Genomic DNA, 18766 nt, shown 5'->3' with positions numbered 1-18766 from the left:
CAAAATGCCCTTTTCACTCACATTCAGTGATCACCTTCTGAAAACGCTCTGTAGCCTCTTTGCTCTTTCAGAAAGGGCACCCCGTAAGCTCGGCAACCATTCAAATGTAGGAATTAAGCAGCAACGGCTGCAGTGTCCTTCTCAGTTACGGAGGACGTTGTCTCATTAGGGAACTTTTAAAGTTCAAATTAATTTGCAGAAGTTGCCATAAATGTTTGCATGATGACACAGCTTTAACCATTACATGATTTTAATCTGCTCACATTACAACAGGACCAAATACACAAGAGTGTAATCAAATCATCCATGACTTCTTAATTACAGTTTACCTATTCCTGACATACAGCACTGCCACCCCTTCCAGTACCATGAGGGTTTTAATGGCCTTCCAGAATTACCACTGAGCTATACTATTCGATCCATGGATAGCTAGTAAAGGGAAGACACTCCAACCCTCACTGCAGGAAATATTTACATGCAAGCAACTAGGTTCTCATCTCCCGATTTACTTTTGTAATCTGCAATAATAAGGGAGCAGGTAGATGGATGACAGTAGCTCATTGTGAGAAACTTCACTCTTTTCACATATGCATCATGAGGAAATAACTAAAATATGTACCAAGAGAATCTTGCTGTCGGTATCATGATAAGCCTTCTATTTACAAAATTAAAAAAAAAAGCTTTTTAAACACCTTCTACTTGTGGTTCAAGAAGCACTAAAAACAAAAGCAGATATTTAATAAGAAACTGCACCTTTATACTCTCATCAGTTTGAAGTTCATAACTTCCTTAGATGCTAAAAAGACTTACAACTTATGGTTATGTAAGAATGTATACACGTGCTGCCTCTAGCACTTTCCTTCTCAAATCTAAAAAGGCAATTAAATAGATGCAAGGAAGGACAGAGATCTCAAGTAAAAAAAAACTTCCGCTGATTTATATTACTGTAAAGATTTTTGTTTGCTCAATAGTAATCATTAATGTACAAAGAAATTTCAATTTTAAATGGCCAAATTGCTTTATTTCAGATTAAATAAATTCCTTTTCTTGGATCCTAACCGCCCAGACTGATTAATTTGAGCAGTTAAAAATATTTCAAAATGCATCTCAGCATCCTACTCTTTCATATGGTAGAAATAGATTAAAAAAAAAAAAAAACAAAAAACCCTAGAAACCAAAAGAAATCTGTCCCCTGATTTTGAAGAGCGTATTCCTTTAGTGGTATGGTTGCTACGGCGACACGGGTCTCAGAAATTGAGAGAAGGATCAGAATTTTAGAGCTTGTCCGGTTCCTTCATCTCACATACAAGAACACGGCACAAGTGAAGAGATTAACACCTCTCTCAAAAATCACCCAACTGGTTAGTGAAACACCCACGACTAGGTGAGATCAGGGTCCCCTGGTAATCTGGATACAGTAGTTCTACGGGTTACTGGTTACCCAGCAGGGCTGGTGCAGGACGTTTATTTCATCACAGTCTCAGCTCAGGAATTTTTTTAATCACAGAGGAAGAGCCTCAAAGAATTTTTGCTGGGCAGTAAATCTGTCTTTTATTCGGTTCATCCTTTCCATGTTGCAAGCCCTGTCCCTAAATCTCACCTTTAATTAGCCCATCTGCCTCCCTAATAAATGACCTATCTCTAAATTATTTGGCTGGAAATAATTTAACCCTTTGTCCCTCAGTTACTTGATTCGTCTGGTATCAAAAAGGCCCCAGAGCCTTGTGATTCATTTATTCCTGTCCCTGGAATGAGAGACGCTTCCTAGTACCTTAATCTTGGGGATGAAGCACTGACAACTGAGATGCCTTGACTTCAAAACAGCAGGACAACAGCCCCGAGGCAAAGGGCTCAGGGGCTCTTAAGCTGCTACTGTCCAGCATCCCAGCTCTCCCACTCACTCTCGGGCTCCTCCTTACATGTACTGTGCTGAGAATTAAATAAAACCTATAGGTCAAGTGTCCAGGGGCAGGAGGGCATCTCCAGAAGCCGAGAACAAAGACATTTTCCTGGGCTCCTCCTTAGCATTGCTGAATGGCCGTAAGTTCTTGAAAGCTTAAGTACCACGGTGAGAACTAGTCCTGGTGCAGAAGATGAAAAGTGTTTCAAAATTTCCTGTTCAGATTAATTTTCCATTCTCCAAAAACAGTTAAAATCAAGCAGTTAACTTTGCAATGGGGTTCTACTCAACCAAATGCTTCCAAGTTTCAAAGAAAGATAAAAACAAAACACTTGCAACAATTCTTTGTCCCTAAATATTTAACAAATAAACGAATCACCATGCAAACACCATCGAACTGCTGAAATCATCGTGCCCGAGACCTGCAGTCAAGAATCTTAGATTTTAATTTCAGCTTGGCCATCAACTCAATAAGCAAGTTATTGAACAGCTTTGCCTCATTTCCTATGAGAAATGCTTCCAGAAGATAAAGATTCATTTATAAAAAAACATGAAAAGCATTTTGTGCTTAGATGAATTCCAACATTAATAGTTCTTCTCTATAGGTTTTAAGTACAGAATAAAAAATGTGTGTTTTTTCTTCTAATCTATTAAGAATTATTTTCTTTTAGGCTACTGGCTAAGCAGCACTACCTAGAAATACTGTTGCCTGCACAAGAGGATGAGGCCGGCGGATAACAGCCCACCCACTACTCTGACACGGCTTCTGCAATTCAAAGATAATGGACAAGAGAGGCTCAGTGACAGAGTCTAATTTCGTCAATTCAAGTCATAGAAAAGAGAACTTTCTATTCAGAGACATTTTCAAAATGTTTTCTGTATCCCTAAGAGCCCTAGACATTAAACCTGCTCCTCCCCGCCCCTTAAGGCACCCCAGTTCATATGGTCATAATCCTGCAGTTGTGCAGATAGTTTCCATAAAAAAATAAAGGTCCAATGGAAACCAAAAACCAGCAGCAAGAGTGAACCATACTTCAATTTATTGGCATTGTCAATCTATGAGCAAGACAGGTATTTTTTTTTCCCATGAAGTGAGATCATTTTCAATCTGCCATAACATGTGCCCACACATCTTCACCTTGAAAATGGAGAATTTCAAGCTTTAGTCAGGGTCTAGGAGGAAAAAAGAAAAGGCAACAGTTGCTAGTCCTTTGTGTTTTCTTAAGAATCCAACATGAATATGGAAAATAACTTTCTTATAATGAACTGTGTAATATAACTGTGGCTTCAATTCACTCGGGGGATGATGAACCCTGGCTCTCGGCTGTTAACAAGCTCACGTACATGGCCTTAACCGAACAGGCACTTCTCTGCTAAGTAAAACCAAACACCCTCCTAGCAATAAAGAAACTACTTCGCCTTTAAAAGACAGTAAAATCTGCCCCTGTGCTGATGGGGTGGGGGCTGCATCCCCTGCAGGACATATGGAGTTGTCAACATTTTGATTATGGGAGCTGGACACTACTTCCTGACCCCAAGGACATCACAAGGTCAAGAGAGTTAGATGCGGAGTCTGGCTCAGCTATGCTGCAGAGGCTAAGAAATTCTCTCAGTTACCTCATTGTTAAAACAAAACACCCCGACACAAAACCAGGTCTCATCACTCAGATCATGAGATTAGACAGAGAGCCCCTAGAAAAGGGCTAAATTCAAAACACTGAATCTCTAGACTCATAATAAAATATTTACTAATTCAAAATGAAAAGGAAAAGAGCTTAGGGGAGACAGTTCCAATAAGTAAAATTGCTCATAACCACAAGCTGCCAAAGGACGAATATTTATCACATTTCCTTGCTACTGTGGGTCTGAAGCTTTTTTAAAGCAAAACAAGAAAATTAAATCTGAAAAACATCTCTCTGGTAGTTTGCCTTGCTTATCTCTGAAATAACAATGTCAAGAAAGTAGTTTAGAGATCAAATCACTTTAGTAGTTTGGAGCACAAAGTCTGAAACTATCAACTGTATAAACCTGTCTTTTATTGCATAGAATCTAACTTTACATTGCCAACATCTTTGGAAAAGTAAAATGAACCAAACTCTCCGAAAGCCTAATAAATTTAGCAAAATAGTATTTACCGCAGGGTCTTGCAGATTTCATTGCTTGATAAAATAGCAGGACCCTTGTCTGTATTTGTAGCCCTCCTGTTCAGAAAGTGGTGATTTCTAAGAATATTAGCAGACGTAGGGGAAATAAAAACGTAAAGAACTATAATTTTTCATGCTCCTCAACTGTTATGTAACTCCAATAGCAATTACAAAAGTGGGGAGATTATCCTCTAAATTATTTTATTTTGTGCAGACAAATGAAATAGTTTTAATTAAAATCAGATAGCTCTTTACCTGAGCATTGCTAAATGAACTGACTATCAATGTGCCAATTACCTCTGCTTGTCAGGGCCCGAAATGACATTTTTCTCTTAAGCCACAGGACTTCTATAAACCTGTATGCTTTAAATTATTATCCTACTAACTAACTTCTAAATGTACTAACCAAAAAATGGACAAAACTCAAAACTAAAATTAGATTTTTAAAAGTGCTTTAAAAATGTAAGATGCAACTCTTCTAAATAAATCAGTAACTTACAGATTATTCCTTTTTCACTTTCACAATTTTTACGTTGCTGCCAGCAGTCTTCTCGGCATTTGCTTTGAATTCTGTCTTCAGTGCATCTCTCACTGCTTTTGCACAGATCTGGGAGTATCGGATGTAGCTGGGAGAAAATGAGAGACGATATAAGTTATGAATCAACAATTCAGCCAGATTGGTTGTGTTACTGTGTTTTGTTTTTCTTCCCATACTTGTTAATTTCAGTTTGATTGTACATTATTGCAGAACTGGATTTAAAAATGATGAATGCTAAAAGGATTCTACACAAAGAAAAAGAAGACTAGAAAGAAATGTACTAAAGTCTTAATTGGTGTTAGGGTGGGTGATCTTTGGTTTTCCTTCTTTGTACTGTTTTCTCTCTAATACATATTAATTTAAAATAAAAGATGCATAGATATTTAAAAAAAAAAAATCCCTCAGCACAGGAAAAGAAATAGACCAAAATGTTAACAGAGGCTATAACATGAATGATTTTTTTTCCATTTCTTTACTTAAAAAAATTTTTAAATTATATTATTCCTACAAGGTAAAATATATAATTAAAAGGGAAAAAACCCATTTTCAGTTAAAATAGTTCCTCTAATTATTTAAAGGCTTTCCTGAGAATATTGGATTCTGTTTCACAAGTCTGCCATGGAAAATACTTCCCAATCAAGCTTTCTAAATTAAAGTGAAAAGTCCTTAGAGCACATCATCAATTCTAGCAAAATATCTAGCAGCCTGCTTCCTGTTTGGTAGATGGACTCCCATCAACATCTTATTTTCCAAAAGATGTCAGCTCACTTTTTACACTTCGTGAAAACAGGAAGGTGGGAGGGTGCTGCTGTCTATTTTTCTATGTTTCAGATTTTTTTTTTTTTTTTGGCCAAGAGGTAGGAGTTCCACTGCTTGCACTCTTACTGACTGGGTGACCTTCAGGCTGTTCTATCTTTTTGGCTAGTTGATTCACCTGCAGAAACAGCAGAATAAATAGAAGAATAATAACACTTGCTCCACAGGGTCGTTGGGAGGAGGAGAGACAAAGTATGAAAAGCACGGAGCACCACACCAGTCACATAGTAGGTGCTTAATAAATGGTATCTGTTACTGGGACTATCATCCTTCCAATTCTACAAACCTGTGCTTGACCTTACAAGTCAGGAAACTCTTGGGTTGCTCAGCTGCCCCACAGTCATATACCCCCAGAATGTCACCGCCAGAAGGTGCTACTTTATCTAGTCAAGTCACAAGGTGTGTCACCTGGGGCGAGGCACGCCGCCCGCTCAACTAGGTGCACAGGCAAAGACATGAGGTGTGATAACCTGACCGACGGCTGCCCCTCTCCCTGGGCGCCGGCTCCTCAAATGGGTTCCATATTTGAGCTTCCCAAGAGCAACCACTCACCTCTGTGCAGCGCCCTCTACAGTTTACCAAGGGCTTTCACCCGTTTTAACGACAAGGAAACCTGAGAGCAAGAGGAGTTAAAGGGTAAAGTGAAAAAAAAAAAAGTGTGCCCCATCATAAAAGGCCCCACTTTGATGCTGGAAAGAAAGGCCACAGATGCTGACAGCGGTCACATGGAGAGCACTCTCTCCAGTACTCCTCGTTCCCGAGCTCTGTGTAGCTACATCGCGACTACATCACTGCTACAACAGAAACCGAGTGCAACTCGGCAGGACGAGGGCCCTGCACAGAACAGCCGCTGTCTCTGGGGACGCAGCGCACGCGCCAGGGGCTCGGCTGAACCCCGAAGAGCAGCAAAGGCAGGAGCACCGGCCCGTCGCACAGACAAGACGCGTGCACGCCCGAGGCTGTGACCCCGGCCCCGGCCTCCCCGTCCGCGGGCCGCCATCTTGGGGCCGCATTCGCCCGGCCCCCGACCCCCGCCGCGCTCCGCGTGACCTCCGACCCCGGCCCGCGCCGGGACCCCCGCGCCCTCCCTGCCCGCTCCCCCCGAGGCCCGGTCCTACCTGAGTCCAGCCTGTCGCCAGTAGGCCACCATGATGTCGCGAGAGTGGGCGCTTCGGGCCGAATCGCGAGAACGCGTCAATGTCGGCTCCGCGCGCGACCCAGTTGCAGGAAGGTCAGGCCTCAAAAGCGGAAGGGGCGGGGCTCCGGGCCTGCCAATCCCGCCGCCTTCTGCCCCGCCCCGCCCTCACGAGCAGCCCCTGCTGCCCCGCCGCGGAATCCCCCCCGGCGCCGGCAGCCAATGGGGGCGCGCGGCCTGGGCCGCGGGAGCCAATCCCCGGGCGGGCCGGGCGGCCGCGCCTGCCTATTGGCTCCGCGGGCGCCCCGAGTGTGTGCCCCGCGAGCTTCCGTAGTAGCCGGCCGAGCGGCCGGGGAAACAGGGGAGCTGGAGGGAACGCAGACCGCGTGGTGTCGGGAGTGCGAGTCGCGAAGCCGCGGCGGAGTCCGGTGTCGGGGTGCACCCTCACCCCGGGGTCCAGACCACGGCGGCGCCCCCGGGCTCATGGGGAGACGGCCGCGTCGGGACGTTGACATTGCGAACACTTGAGCATGTCCACCCCACGAGTTAGCGAACAAAGTGGACCTCGGCCGGCGAGCGCGACTCCCCGACATTTCCCGGGGTTTTAGGACCGCTCATGATGTGGGACGAGACGGGGCAAAACAGTTGGCCGGGAAGGAGTGGGAATAAAAATCGGAGGGAAAAGGGGCGGGAGGCGCCAGGCCGATCCCACAGCTGCTACGAAACCCCTCGGCTCCGCGCGCGCTGTAGGGAAGGGAAGAGCGCAGGGCCGGCTACAAGGAACAAAACTACTTTTGCTTTTCACACTTATTAAAAAAACTATAATCAGGAAAAACATCATAGTTAAAACGAATTTTTTATTAACAAAAAAGTTTTTCTTAATTCACGTAAGATGCATTTTTAATATTAAATAGGATAAGATGCTCCACAGTTCAAGAGTCTAATCTACGAACGCTATTCCAGTTTAGTCCTCTCAAATGCATTTGCTTGCTGTGTGTTTATATTTTAACAGGTAAAAGCCCAAACTACCAGCTATTAAAACTAACTATATTGGAAAATGAAAATTTACTGAATTTTTCCATTAGATCAGTTAAAAAAATCAAACAAGATAAAAACTTGTTAGAAATCTTTTCATCATTAGGGCACTACATCTTTTTGAGAACAAGCATAATTTACAGAAATTATACATGGCAACTTTTTATCAAATTCAATATTTAGCAATGTTTTGTTTAGCTGAAATGTTATTTCAGTTGTAAAAAGCCATCTCTGGTTACAAAAAGTAATCAAAACCTTAGTGGATTTAACTTGTTTTTACAAATGCCCTAAGAAGTCTTAAGCTAAACAGTATTTCAAGTAGAAAAACACTAATTTTTAAATAGTTTGGTATACTATTTCTGTGGTTTATGTACATATATTACCTGGTTTCTCTTATAGGAAACCTGATGAGAAGTTTATCACACGAAGCATTGTAAAATAAAGGCAAGAGCTCATCACCTTTTAACAAAAATACTCGGTATGCAACAACCGCAGGTATCAAAGATATGATTTACTGGGTGGTAACTGCCTGCTACAAAATAGGAAACAAAATACATTTCCCGGATTGTTTTTGAGACTGCAGCTGCCTTTTGGAGTCTAAAATAAGGATTTCCCATAAATAACAGCTGCAAAGCAGTTCACGTGGTGGTTGGTCTAGGGCAATGCTTGTGTTCTCCTCATTATTCTTGTTTTCTCCCCCACCACGGCCCCCACTCCCGCAGCGGCACATCATTAAAAACATTAAGTACCTGGGATTTATGCTTCAGATCAAGACGTCATTTGAGTAATTTCAAATGATGTACAGCTCTTCATGTAAAAAAGATGTTTTGTGGTCACAATTACTTCAAAAACTAATTATATTCAAATAACCTGACATATCATGCTTTAGCAATTACAGAACCATGATTTTGACACATGGCAATTTATAAGTTAGGCAAATGTGAAATGCTAAAAGATGTGAACAGCTGTTCTTCTGTTTAAGTTTAGAATGCTGCAAAATTCCGGTAATGACTTTATTTTTTCAGTTAATATAACCAACCCACGGTACAGCATACTAAGTCATAAAGTACAAATCCAAGGAAGGTAATACCTTTACTAAGTTATAAAACTTTGGCAAATCAATACAGTACTCTTTGATACAATAAAATCATATTTTTGTTGAAGTCATACATTAGTGATAATTTTCACTCCAAAAATGTCATTTAAGTACCAAATTAAAACACTGGTTTTTAATGGTGGTTTATAGCAGAGCAAGTTATTTTATACAAATTAATGTCTTTTAAAACTATACAATCTCTTCTTTTAAAAAAGTGAGTTCCTCATGCAAGCTCCTGAAGTTTCCCGCAGCAGGGCAACTGTGTGTATTTAAGAGGAGGCTCTGCTTTGTTCTGGGGTTGGTCCAAAGCCAGGTAGAGTTCCAATGCATGAAAAGCTTTAAAATTCTACCTTAAGGAGATTTAAAATGCCAAAACCTATTACCAAGTACTTTTCAAAAACTTAAATTTTCACATAAATACTGGAATCCTCAAAATTAGACGGTCATTTCAAACAACACTAATTTCAGATGATCCCTTTTATTTAGAAAACCTGTACCTCTTTGTTTTGATCACAAGTCACATAGCCTTTTTCTAGCTTATTAAAAAAAATTCTACCTAAAATATTGTTGTATTTTTTAAATAACAAATAAATATCTTGTCAGCTTGCAGAGACCTGGGGGACTGAGGGTCGTATATCAGCTTTCATCATCATTTCTCTACAAATGCTGCTGCTGCCATTGGTGTCCTGATGCTCCCTCTTGCTGAAGCTGTCAATTCTTCAATCTCAGCATTTAACTTACGTATTACCCATTCCATTGCTTCTCGGCCCTTAAAAAAAACCCAATACATTTACTATTATCGAGTGACAGCAAAAGCACATATCGAAAGGCACATCAAGAAGTAACAAGGAATGTTACAAGTATAACTAAACCCCACCAGGACGGATCGCTTTTGTCCTTGCTCTTTCTTCTTTAATGTTATTTACCAAATACCAAATGCCTTTAGCATCTGGCTTGATCTATAAACTGATTTTTATTTTGTATGCAAAAGATGACCTCAAAAGAACCTACAATTAAATGACAGTGATGTTTTACTTATTTCATGATTAGAGTGGTCCCCTTTTTGGGGGTAAGGTCAAACCCCTTTTTCCTTTTCATGTCCATATTTTAAACCAAAACCCTGTACAAGGAAGGCCCTGAAAGATCTGCTCCCTGACTTCCTCTTCAACCACTCTCTCCTGGGGCTCTATTGGTGCTCTATGCAGTTCCTCGAGGAAAAGGAAGAGGAGCATTTCAGGCTTCCTGTCTCAGGGCTTTGCACATGCAGCTCCTCTGCCTGGAATGCTTCCTAGCACACCCCTCACAACCAACCCGCCCCTCATTCAGCACTCGGAGAAACATCACTTACTGAACACTCAGTAAGCACTCTCATACCTTTCTGTATTTTTCCTTTCCTAATGCCGTGTTGTGTGATTACTGTCGCCTTCCTCTTAGTTCCACGAGGGCAGGGACCACGTTTGTGTTGTTCCCCGCTGTATCCCCAGTCTAGCCTAGCACTCTGCCTGGCACAGAGAAGGCATCTATGAATATCTTTTGACTGTTGAATGATTCAGCATGTGTTATAAAACAGTGCATTAAGCATCTCTTTCTCTAAACTTACTTGTTTTAAATCATGCAGGGTGGGGTGGAAAAAATCTCTTTTTATGTATAAAGCACAGACTCTCTCTCTCAAATGGATCTAGGGGTGAGGGGGAGAGGATAATGAAAAAAGGTTGAGAATCAGTGCTTTAAATTAACGACACAGGGCTACACATCACTGAGCACTTCCCACGTGCTAGGCCCTGGGCCACATGCTTTCCACTTGTTATCTCATTTACTCTTCATGCCCAGCCCTGTAAAATGGGTAATTTTCATCTCCACTTCACAGAGGGGAAACTAACGCACAGAGGGGTTAAGGTAAGCGCCCGAGGTTGAAAGGCTGGGAAGGGTCCGACTTGGCGGTGACCCAGGTGTGCCGGGCCAGTGCCTACACAGCTACCTGCCCGTGTGGGTACTCAGTGCACGGTAGTCGAGAGGCGGCTTGTGAAGACAGACATACGTTCAGTGCTGAGCTCTTCCGGGAAATGAAACCCAGGAAGAATAGCAATCGGGGAGCAGCCTTACTTACTTTATTAGCATTTGAAGATATCGTACTTGCCATCAGTCCTTCAAGGTAACTGCTGAGGCTGACGCCCTTCACAGTGATTATGGCTTCTTGAGTCAAAACTGTCCTGGATCAAAACACATTCACACAGCTTCAAAATGACCTCTCAGTTTTTAGAGAAGTATTTAATAAAAAAATTAAAACATGCTGTAAACTAACTTTGTTAAAACCTTTTTACTCACTTTTCTGGGTCCTGAGGATGTGGTTTGTATACAAGTCTCTCGTCTACTGAAACCATATTTGTAAATGAAATCTATAGAATAATAATTTAAAAAAGTCAAATCATTTTGGAAACCAGATTTCCAAAATAAATTCACAAACCAAAATCTTGCTAGCTAAACATACAAAACAACAATAAACCACTTTGATATTACTATGTAAATAGAACTTAAATTCCACTATTGAAAATTTCACTTTTTATTAAAAAAATGATAAATTTGACAAAAGTATTGTAATAGTATAATATGCACATGATCCCACATTCACTTCATTGAGTGCTGTCCCCCAGAAACGAGAGGCAGGCTCAGCTGCAAACAGACGACACAGCTCTAAGTACTGATTTCCTCAACCACAGGGAAGGGCATAGACTCATCTGTACATCAACCACGAAAGAGACAAGAAATTAAGCCAAAGAGTTTACAATTAAAACAAAAGGGAGCCAAAACTTACATTAGTAGATTTAAGTTCCATTGTTTTTTCTACAGGATCAACTACAGAATGTTCTTGCACATATGTTTTGGTTCTTGCTGCACCAATAAGCTAAGTAAAACATTCAGAATTAGTAATCAGAGGAGTAAGGATTTCTTAACAAGTGTATCAATATTTTATTTGAAGGTAAAAATGTGTTAATATCTTGAACCCAAAATCTGTTTCATAAAATACATGAGGAATCAGACAAAGGTCAGAAAGGAGGGTAACAGGAATTCACACATCATGGATGAGACTGCCAGACACAAAAAAGACTTCCCAGAGCAATCAGCAACCAGCCCAGTGAGAATGCATGCAATATAAGGCAGGATGCTGAACTGCCAAGGGGCGATGGAGCAGTGAGCCTGAACACGGAAATCAGAATATCTGGGGAAACACGGCATCGAGAAAAAGGAGAGCTCACAAGTACCTAGAGCAGTCCAAGGGAGAGGGTGCCGTGGCTTCATTTTCCAGACAGAAAAGCAGCCATCTCATGATGGAGAATAATACATCACATCCAGGATCACTCCCTCTGCTCCGACCCCAAGCCAATCCCCTGATCTTGCTCATTTCTGTGTCCCCACTATCCAATGTAATGGTTTGTACAAAGGAAGCAATCAGCAGGTTTCTGCCGAAAAATGTCCACTTTAGTTTTCTGAGTGAACCTACCTCCTAGAAAGAGAACCTCTACAGAAAACTGGGTCCACTTATCACACCAGAGTTTTCTCACAGTATGATAACCTGGCATTCCAGTTTCTTGCTGGTTAAATTGTCTCACTAAAGCCTGCTGATTTGTAACTGAACAGCATTACGTTTTTAAATGTATGAGGAGTACCAGACCTTGGAACAAATGTGGCGAAAGCAAAGCCTGAGAATACACTCCTCACTTAATGTGCACGACCCACCACTGACTACAGCAACTGTCAGCTGACAATCACCACCAGACCATCACTTCCCAATCTTACTACTGGTTCCAGTTGCTGGCAAAAGTACGAAAAGCAGAATATAACTCCTCTTAGATTAGAGCATTAGCTGGCTTCCTTCAGAAGGTTTTATCGGGTGCCTTCATGAAGACTGTAATAATATTTCCAATTCATTATACACTCATAACTCAAGTTTATTATAATACAATTTGAACTGATGCAAAAATGACATTCAGAATTGGCTCCCACAACCTATTTGAAATTATAATGTGGTTTAGAAAACTTCTCTACAGCAGTCACATTTCTACAGGAATAAAGACACACTTACAGATTTCACAATGGAAGGCAGTCCCCACTCTGTGCTGAGAAGTCTATGGCTGTGCAGCTTTCCAGAGGGATCTATATGTCTGTCCAATACATCAACTCCAACCACACTTGGGTTCATAGGGTTTGGGTATTTCTGCATTGCAGCTGTTGTAACTGTTTCCCATGGGTGGCTGCCAATATGAACCAAAAATCAAACGTTTAAAAATATGCATATAAATTAAGCCATTTCTATAACCCATCAAATTATTCTTTACAATTGAAGTTTAATTAATTTACCTAGGGAAAATGATTTTCTGAAACTGACTGAAAGATGACTTTGGGGGATCAATCTATATATTTTTTTTAACTGTATATTATGGGTTTATTTTATTTATTTATTATTTTTGTGTGTGAGGAAGATCAGCCCTGAGCTAACATCCGTGCTAATCCTCCTCTTTTTGCTGAGGAAGACCGGCTCTGAGCTTGTCAGAGCCTTCTCCTTTTTATTGCCAATCCTCCTCCTTTTCCTCCCCAAAGCCCCAGTAGATAGTTGTATGTCATAGTTGCACATCCTTCGAGTTGCTGTATGTGGGACGCGGCCTCAGCATGGCCGGAAAAGCGGTGTGTTGGTGCGCACCCGGGATCCGAACCCGGGCCGCCAGCAGCGGAGTGCGCACACTTAACCGCTAAGCCACGGGGCCGGCCCTCAATCTACATTTTGAATATGCATACACTTCAGTATTTTTTCAGCACACAGGCTATATGGTACAATTGATGTCTATGAAGATTAAAATAGACTACGGAGCATTACAGTACAGTTTCTTAAGCAATCTTTGCTATTTACCTGTGTTCACTTTAACTGTACATTTTGTTTCTAAGAACCACTGATTCATAAAAATGTATTTAAAAATTATGTTCTAAAGAAACAAGCAGCAAAAATTGTTATTACTTTACCATTTATTCTTTTGTCTGACTCCAAGTCTAAGAAGCTATAAAGAAGTAACGAGCCAAAAAACTTATAGGCACCAGTGAATTCTTATAGGCATTACAAAAAGATCCAAAGCATTATTGATTTAAATACTGTAATATTAAAAACGTATTTTTATCTATATTAGAGTAATAAGAAACTCTGGCTGCTCCAGTCAATCTTAATCCATTGCTTTCCTCAAAGGAGTGATTCTGATTTCTATTTTGAAAAAGTCACTCAATACAATGTTTTTAAGGCACTCCTAAAATCCTATTCTCTAATATTCTCTCTTAATATAATAAGCATTTGCTTATCATCTAGGATTCAAACGGTAACAATATGATGGAACTTGCAGCACCTTTATCTTCTTGAAAAAGCACATGTGCTTGGGTGATTCAAAACATGATGTACATTTGTTCACTTCACAAGTTATGTGAATAAGATGTTTGTACAAAGACACTCTTTTCAAAAGAGCTCCTTATTAACTATAATGAGTATTAAAGGTGACAGTCCACCTGCAATCTGATTCTAGACTATCCATCTGTGATCCTGTCTTCATTGAAAGGAAAAAGACAAGATCTGGAAATGACGTTTCAAACCACATTTGCTGATAGAACACACAGTATTACTTTTTATTTTTCTAAAAGCAAAACAGGTAGGCATTAATCTATTTCAACTTTTCAGAGAACTAAGCCTGATAAATACTTCTTGTTGACAGAAAGAAAATCTCAACACCATTCATTTCCCAGAACCCAGGACAACCAGTGACATTATTTTTAATGTTTTCATTTTTGCTATATTATTATATAAATGAACCTCATTCTGTTTTTAATCTCAGGCCTTATTCAGCAATCAATGCAGGTATATAAGCTGAGCTACTTCATAACTATAAACAGTCCCCACAAATAGAAGTGATACAGGCCGAGCACTCTTGATTATTACCAAGGCAACTATCTAAAATGAAAATCAGATGAACCCTTTCCCTGCCTCCATCTAGTCATACACCATGGTTAGCTGGCTTCCTTGCACTTATCTCTTCTCCCATCCCCTCTAAAAAATTAATAATTACGTGGCTTCAGGATGGTTACACATTATTTGTAATTTAGTTCTTCTCTCCTCTCTGAGCCAACTTGAAAACATCGATGTTGACTTAGCTTGGACTAAGACAGCTTTATGAAACATAACCAGCTCAACTGCTACAAAGGATGCATATTATGATTAACAGTGTTCCAGCAATTAGTTTTAACTTTATCAATGTAATTGTGTGAAAACACCTCACACTGGGAGACACTCAAAGATGGCACCAGAAGGGCAGTCATGAGAACCTGGTGGCTTACTGACCTGTCCAATTTCTTCACCTATAAAACGAGGTGTAGGACACTGTTAACTCCACGGAGGCAGCAACAATGTCTTGACTTATTTACCAAAGTGTAAAGAATCCCAAGAACAGTGCCTGGCACATAGTGGGCGTTCACATTTGTTGAAGGAATCAATGAATGACTTCAACTGGATGCCAACTTTATGCTAGGCCTCAGAAGGAAGTACTGGAAAATCAAAGATGGGTAAGACACAGAATGACAACTTAGATGTTGTTAGAAAGCAACAACTTCAGATGGGAAACACAGGGAAACAGTACGATTTGTGAGAATAAATGACGACTTAAATTTCAGGTATGCTGAGTTTGAAGATCCTGTGGGGCATGTGAGCAGAGATGTCTGGTAAGACCTGAAAATAAGAATTTGAAGTTCGGGGGCCAGCCCCATAGTGTAGTGGTTAAGTTCAGGCTCTCTGCTTCGGTGGCCCAGGGTTCGCAGGTTCAGATCCTGGGACATATGTACCACTTGTCAAGTCATGCTGTGGCGGCGGCCCATAAATGAAATAGAGGAAGATGGGCACAGATGTTAGCTCAGAACCAATCTTCCTCTGCAAAACGAGGAGGACTGGCAACATATGCTAGTTCAGGGCCGATCTTCTTCACAAAAAAAACAAAAAACAAGAAAAGAATTTGAAGTTCAAGAGAAGGTGGAGCCCAAGGTACAGATTTGGGTGCCACCAATGTTTACATATCAGCTGGGAGCTTGATGGAAAAGCCCAGATTATCTGAGGAGAATCAGGATCAGGGCTTCTTCTCCCAGAACATGTACAGCATTTATTTAAATATGTCTATCTTCTGGGAGGAGGGTCCCAGAGCTTTCATCAAATCTGAGAGGTCTGTGATGAAGAGAAAAAAGAAAGATTAGGAATCATTGACAAAATGCAAGACAAGAAGGCCAACAATAGAATCTCATGGAACATTTTCACTGAAGGGGAAAAAGAGGGAAACGTTGAAGAAAGGGGCAGAAAGAGAGGAGAGGGAAGAAGGGGACAAGCCAGAGAGAAGAAAGTTCTAAGGAGACGGTGCCAAGGAGACCTGTTGAAGTATTGAAAGCTGGAAGAGGACTGCAAGGAAGAAACCATCCACTACCCCAAGGGCTGAAATGGAGTAGTGAAGAATGTGACCGCGTTCAAGAACATCAGAAAGACGACAAAGTTAGGGTCTTTTTCTCCAGAAAGATGGTAAACATTAGGGAGAAAAGAAACCTTCCTTCTGATTCTAATGTTCTATACTTTCCAGAATCCAGTGGACTCGGATGTGTCTGATTCACTGAGTATGTAAAAAGTTTACAGCTTCTTTTAAAATTGCTCTTGGAAACACTTAAAAAAATCAAATGGTTAAACCAAAACATACTACAAAGCTATAAAAATTAAAGCAGTGTGGCAACAATAGCAAGATAAGTGGAATAACCAGATAGCTCTGAAATGGATTCAAATATACATCACGATAGTGTTTAGGACAAAGGTGGCACTTCAAACCAGGGAGAGGAAGATGGATTAGTCAATAAAGAGTGCTGGGGTAACTGATTAACTCTCTAGGCAAAACAGATACAGCTGCTTATACGTATGGTTCTCTTTCATGTGGAATCACAGAACCAGAAGAGAACTGAATTCCCAACATCCAATTGGTGTCAGGCCTATTTTCGTTAGTAAAAAGTTCTCGCTAACAAGAGATGTCACTGAAAGTGGCCTCAAAGACATCTTAGAGCGGCAGGCCCTGCCGATACCATCCTCTTCCATGGCTCAGATGAAAATGGGTGACCCAAGGTCACACGGCTTGTTGGAGCCGGAGCCGGACCTTGGACTCTAATGCCAAGGCTCCGTTCCTAACGTCAACGAGCTGCCGGGACGGTTTCGCCTCCGGGTCGCCTGAGCGCACCAGAAATTCACGTTCGAGGTAAGCAGCTCCACCCAAACGCTGGCTGGGCGACTGACTCTCGCCAAAGCCTACGCCTTCTTCTCGGGATCCTGGGTTCCAGTTCCCCGAGGGTTCTGCAAGGCCGGATGAGGCAGCGAGGGGCCTCTCACACCCCGAGAGCTGTCGAGGACCTCGTGCCCCGCGACGCCCCACCGCCCAGGGGGCTCCCCGGGGGCAGGCCGCCGGTGCCCGTCTCTGGCCCCCTCCCGGCGGGGCGGCGGCTGGGCCTGGGGGTCCGGGGCCCTCTCCCCTGGGGCCCTTTCCCGGGGCGCAGGGCGGCCCGGGCGGCCCCGGCCCCGTGGGACTCAGGCCCAGCTCTCCCCACTAGGCCCGGCGCCTGGAAGCTTCCTGAGGGGCGCCCCGGCCTCGCCGCGACTCCAGCCCCGCCCCGCCCTCCCACCGCGCAGCTACCGCGTCCCCGCCGACCCGTCCCACGCCCCAAACTTACTCAAAGACGTGCTCCGAAGTCCAGATCTTCATGCTGCCGGCGACCTGCGCGATGTCCGGGCGTCGCTAGGGGACAATGAGGCAAAGAGGCCTCACTTGCCCCCGCCCCGCCCCCCAGCCGCCCCGCCGGCCGCGCAACGCGCACGCGCCGTCGGGCCCGACGCGAGGGACGTCCCGACGCGCTGCCCCACGCCCTATCCCGGGCCGGGTTTTGCCCCAGCCTTGCGCGCGGCGCAACGAAACCCCGCCCCTTAGCGCCCGGCGCATCGCGCCGGCGCAGTTCCGGGGGCCGTGCTCAGGGCCGCCGGGGAGGGCGCTGTGATGCGCAGGCGCGGCAAGCGCCGGGCGGCCCGCCCCCTCGCGGGCGTCGCCGGGAGCGCTGACCTCTGGGCAGAGTTGGGCCAGGCCCAGCCGGTTCCTGGGCGCAGCGGTTTGGCGCCTCTCGTGCTCTCGGTCCGCGTGGGCCCTGCGCGCCTTGCAATGCGGCACCTGTTGAGGGGTCCACTCAGCCGCTTACACGGATAGTCCTTGTGCTTTTCACTTGAGCAAATGTTCATGGCACCGAGTTAGAAAATTCCTCCCTCTTCCTGCGGCAACCCAAACTGTGGAGGCTCCAAAGTCGTCCAGTCCAGCAACAGGCCGCCTCCTGTCTCAACCGAGACTATGGAGGCTAAAAAGTCATCCTGCCAGCCAACCAGCTAACCAACCAACCATTCCAGAGATTATGACCCTAGATGGGGAGAAGACATATAGACATGGAGAAACTAACATCAGACAGTGTGATCAATGCCCAAATGAAGTGTAGTTAGGAAGCATGGGTGCTATGTGGAACAGATGGAAAAGCTTCATGGCCCTGGGTTTATAGCATGGGTCCTAGCTCAGATGTCACTCTTCAGAGAGGTCTTCCTTCATCACCATTCCTCAGCAGATCCTCCAACCCCTAGTACCTCCATCACAACCTCCTGTGGCATTTTTCTTAGCACTTACTCTCTGAGATCATCTTGTTTATTTAACTTCCACCTGAATGTGAGCCCTTGAAGGCAAGGATATTGCCTGTCTTGCTCAATAACAATTCTCAGTGCCTCGTCTATAGTAAAGGGTCAATGATTTTTTATTGAAAAATGAAATAATAATTATTTGTGGAATGAATGAATTACTGAAATCATCTAGTAACTGTTTAACTTCCACTGAACTGTAAGCCTCTGAGGGTGAGGTTCTTGCCAGACTTGTTCAATGATTCCTCTGGTACCTACATAATAATTATTTGTTGCATAAATGAATGAATGACTAAGAAGTGAGGAGGCAAGAAGGAATGGCATGTGGTTTCATCCACAGCT

At 43.0% G+C, this 18766-nt stretch overlaps 2 protein-coding genes across 2 annotated transcripts; both read right to left on the bottom strand.

Moving 5' to 3' along the window:
* Positions 1–2918: 2918 nt before the first annotated feature.
* ATP5F1E (ATP synthase F1 subunit epsilon) lies at positions 2919–6674 on the bottom strand. Its single transcript, XM_004430228.3, has 3 exons — positions 6517–6674; positions 4544–4670; positions 2919–3073 (listed from the first exon to the last, which is right to left on the bottom strand). The coding sequence occupies exons 1-2, from the start codon at positions 6546–6548 to the stop codon at positions 4547–4549; spliced, it is 156 nt and encodes a 51-aa protein (XP_004430285.1). The 5' UTR covers positions 6549–6674; the 3' UTR covers positions 2919–3073; positions 4544–4546.
* Positions 6675–7370: 696 nt separating this feature from the next.
* On the bottom strand, positions 7371–17544 carry PRELID3B (PRELI domain containing 3B). Its single transcript, XM_004430226.3, has 6 exons — positions 17431–17544; positions 12746–12914; positions 11477–11566; positions 10990–11060; positions 10772–10874; positions 7371–9433 (listed from the first exon to the last, which is right to left on the bottom strand). The coding sequence occupies exons 1-6, from the start codon at positions 17460–17462 to the stop codon at positions 9314–9316; spliced, it is 585 nt and encodes a 194-aa protein (XP_004430283.1). The 5' UTR covers positions 17463–17544; the 3' UTR covers positions 7371–9313.
* Between the last annotated feature and the right edge of the window lie 1222 nt (positions 17545–18766).

This window comes from Ceratotherium simum, chromosome 21 (genome assembly GCF_057802395.1).
Source record: "Ceratotherium simum simum isolate JZ-2026a chromosome 21, ASM5780239v1, whole genome shotgun sequence".
NCBI lineage: Eukaryota > Metazoa > Chordata > Mammalia > Perissodactyla > Rhinocerotidae > Ceratotherium > Ceratotherium simum.
The sequence above is the reverse complement of the archived record's forward strand: the minus strand, read 5'-3'. Positions and strand labels throughout refer to the sequence as shown.

Bases quoted from the DNA above. Each gene is read 5' to 3' on its own strand.
- ATP5F1E (XM_004430228.3), bottom strand. From the start codon at position 6,548: ATGGTGGCCTACTGGCGACAGGCTGGACTCAG. The intron at 4,671-6,516 runs GTAGGACCGGGC...ATTTTCTCCCAG, and splicing joins TGGCGACAGGCTGGACTCAG to CTACATCCGATACTCCCAGA.
- PRELID3B (XM_004430226.3), bottom strand. From the start codon at position 17,462: ATGAAGATCTGGACTTCGGAGCACGTCTTTGA. The intron at 12,915-17,430 runs GTAAGTTTGGGG...TCATATTGGCAG, and splicing joins ACTTCGGAGCACGTCTTTGA to CCACCCATGGGAAACAGTTA. The intron at 11,061-11,476 runs GTAAGTTTTGGC...ATTATTCTATAG, and splicing joins TGGAACTTAAATCTACTAAT to ATTTCATTTACAAATATGGT.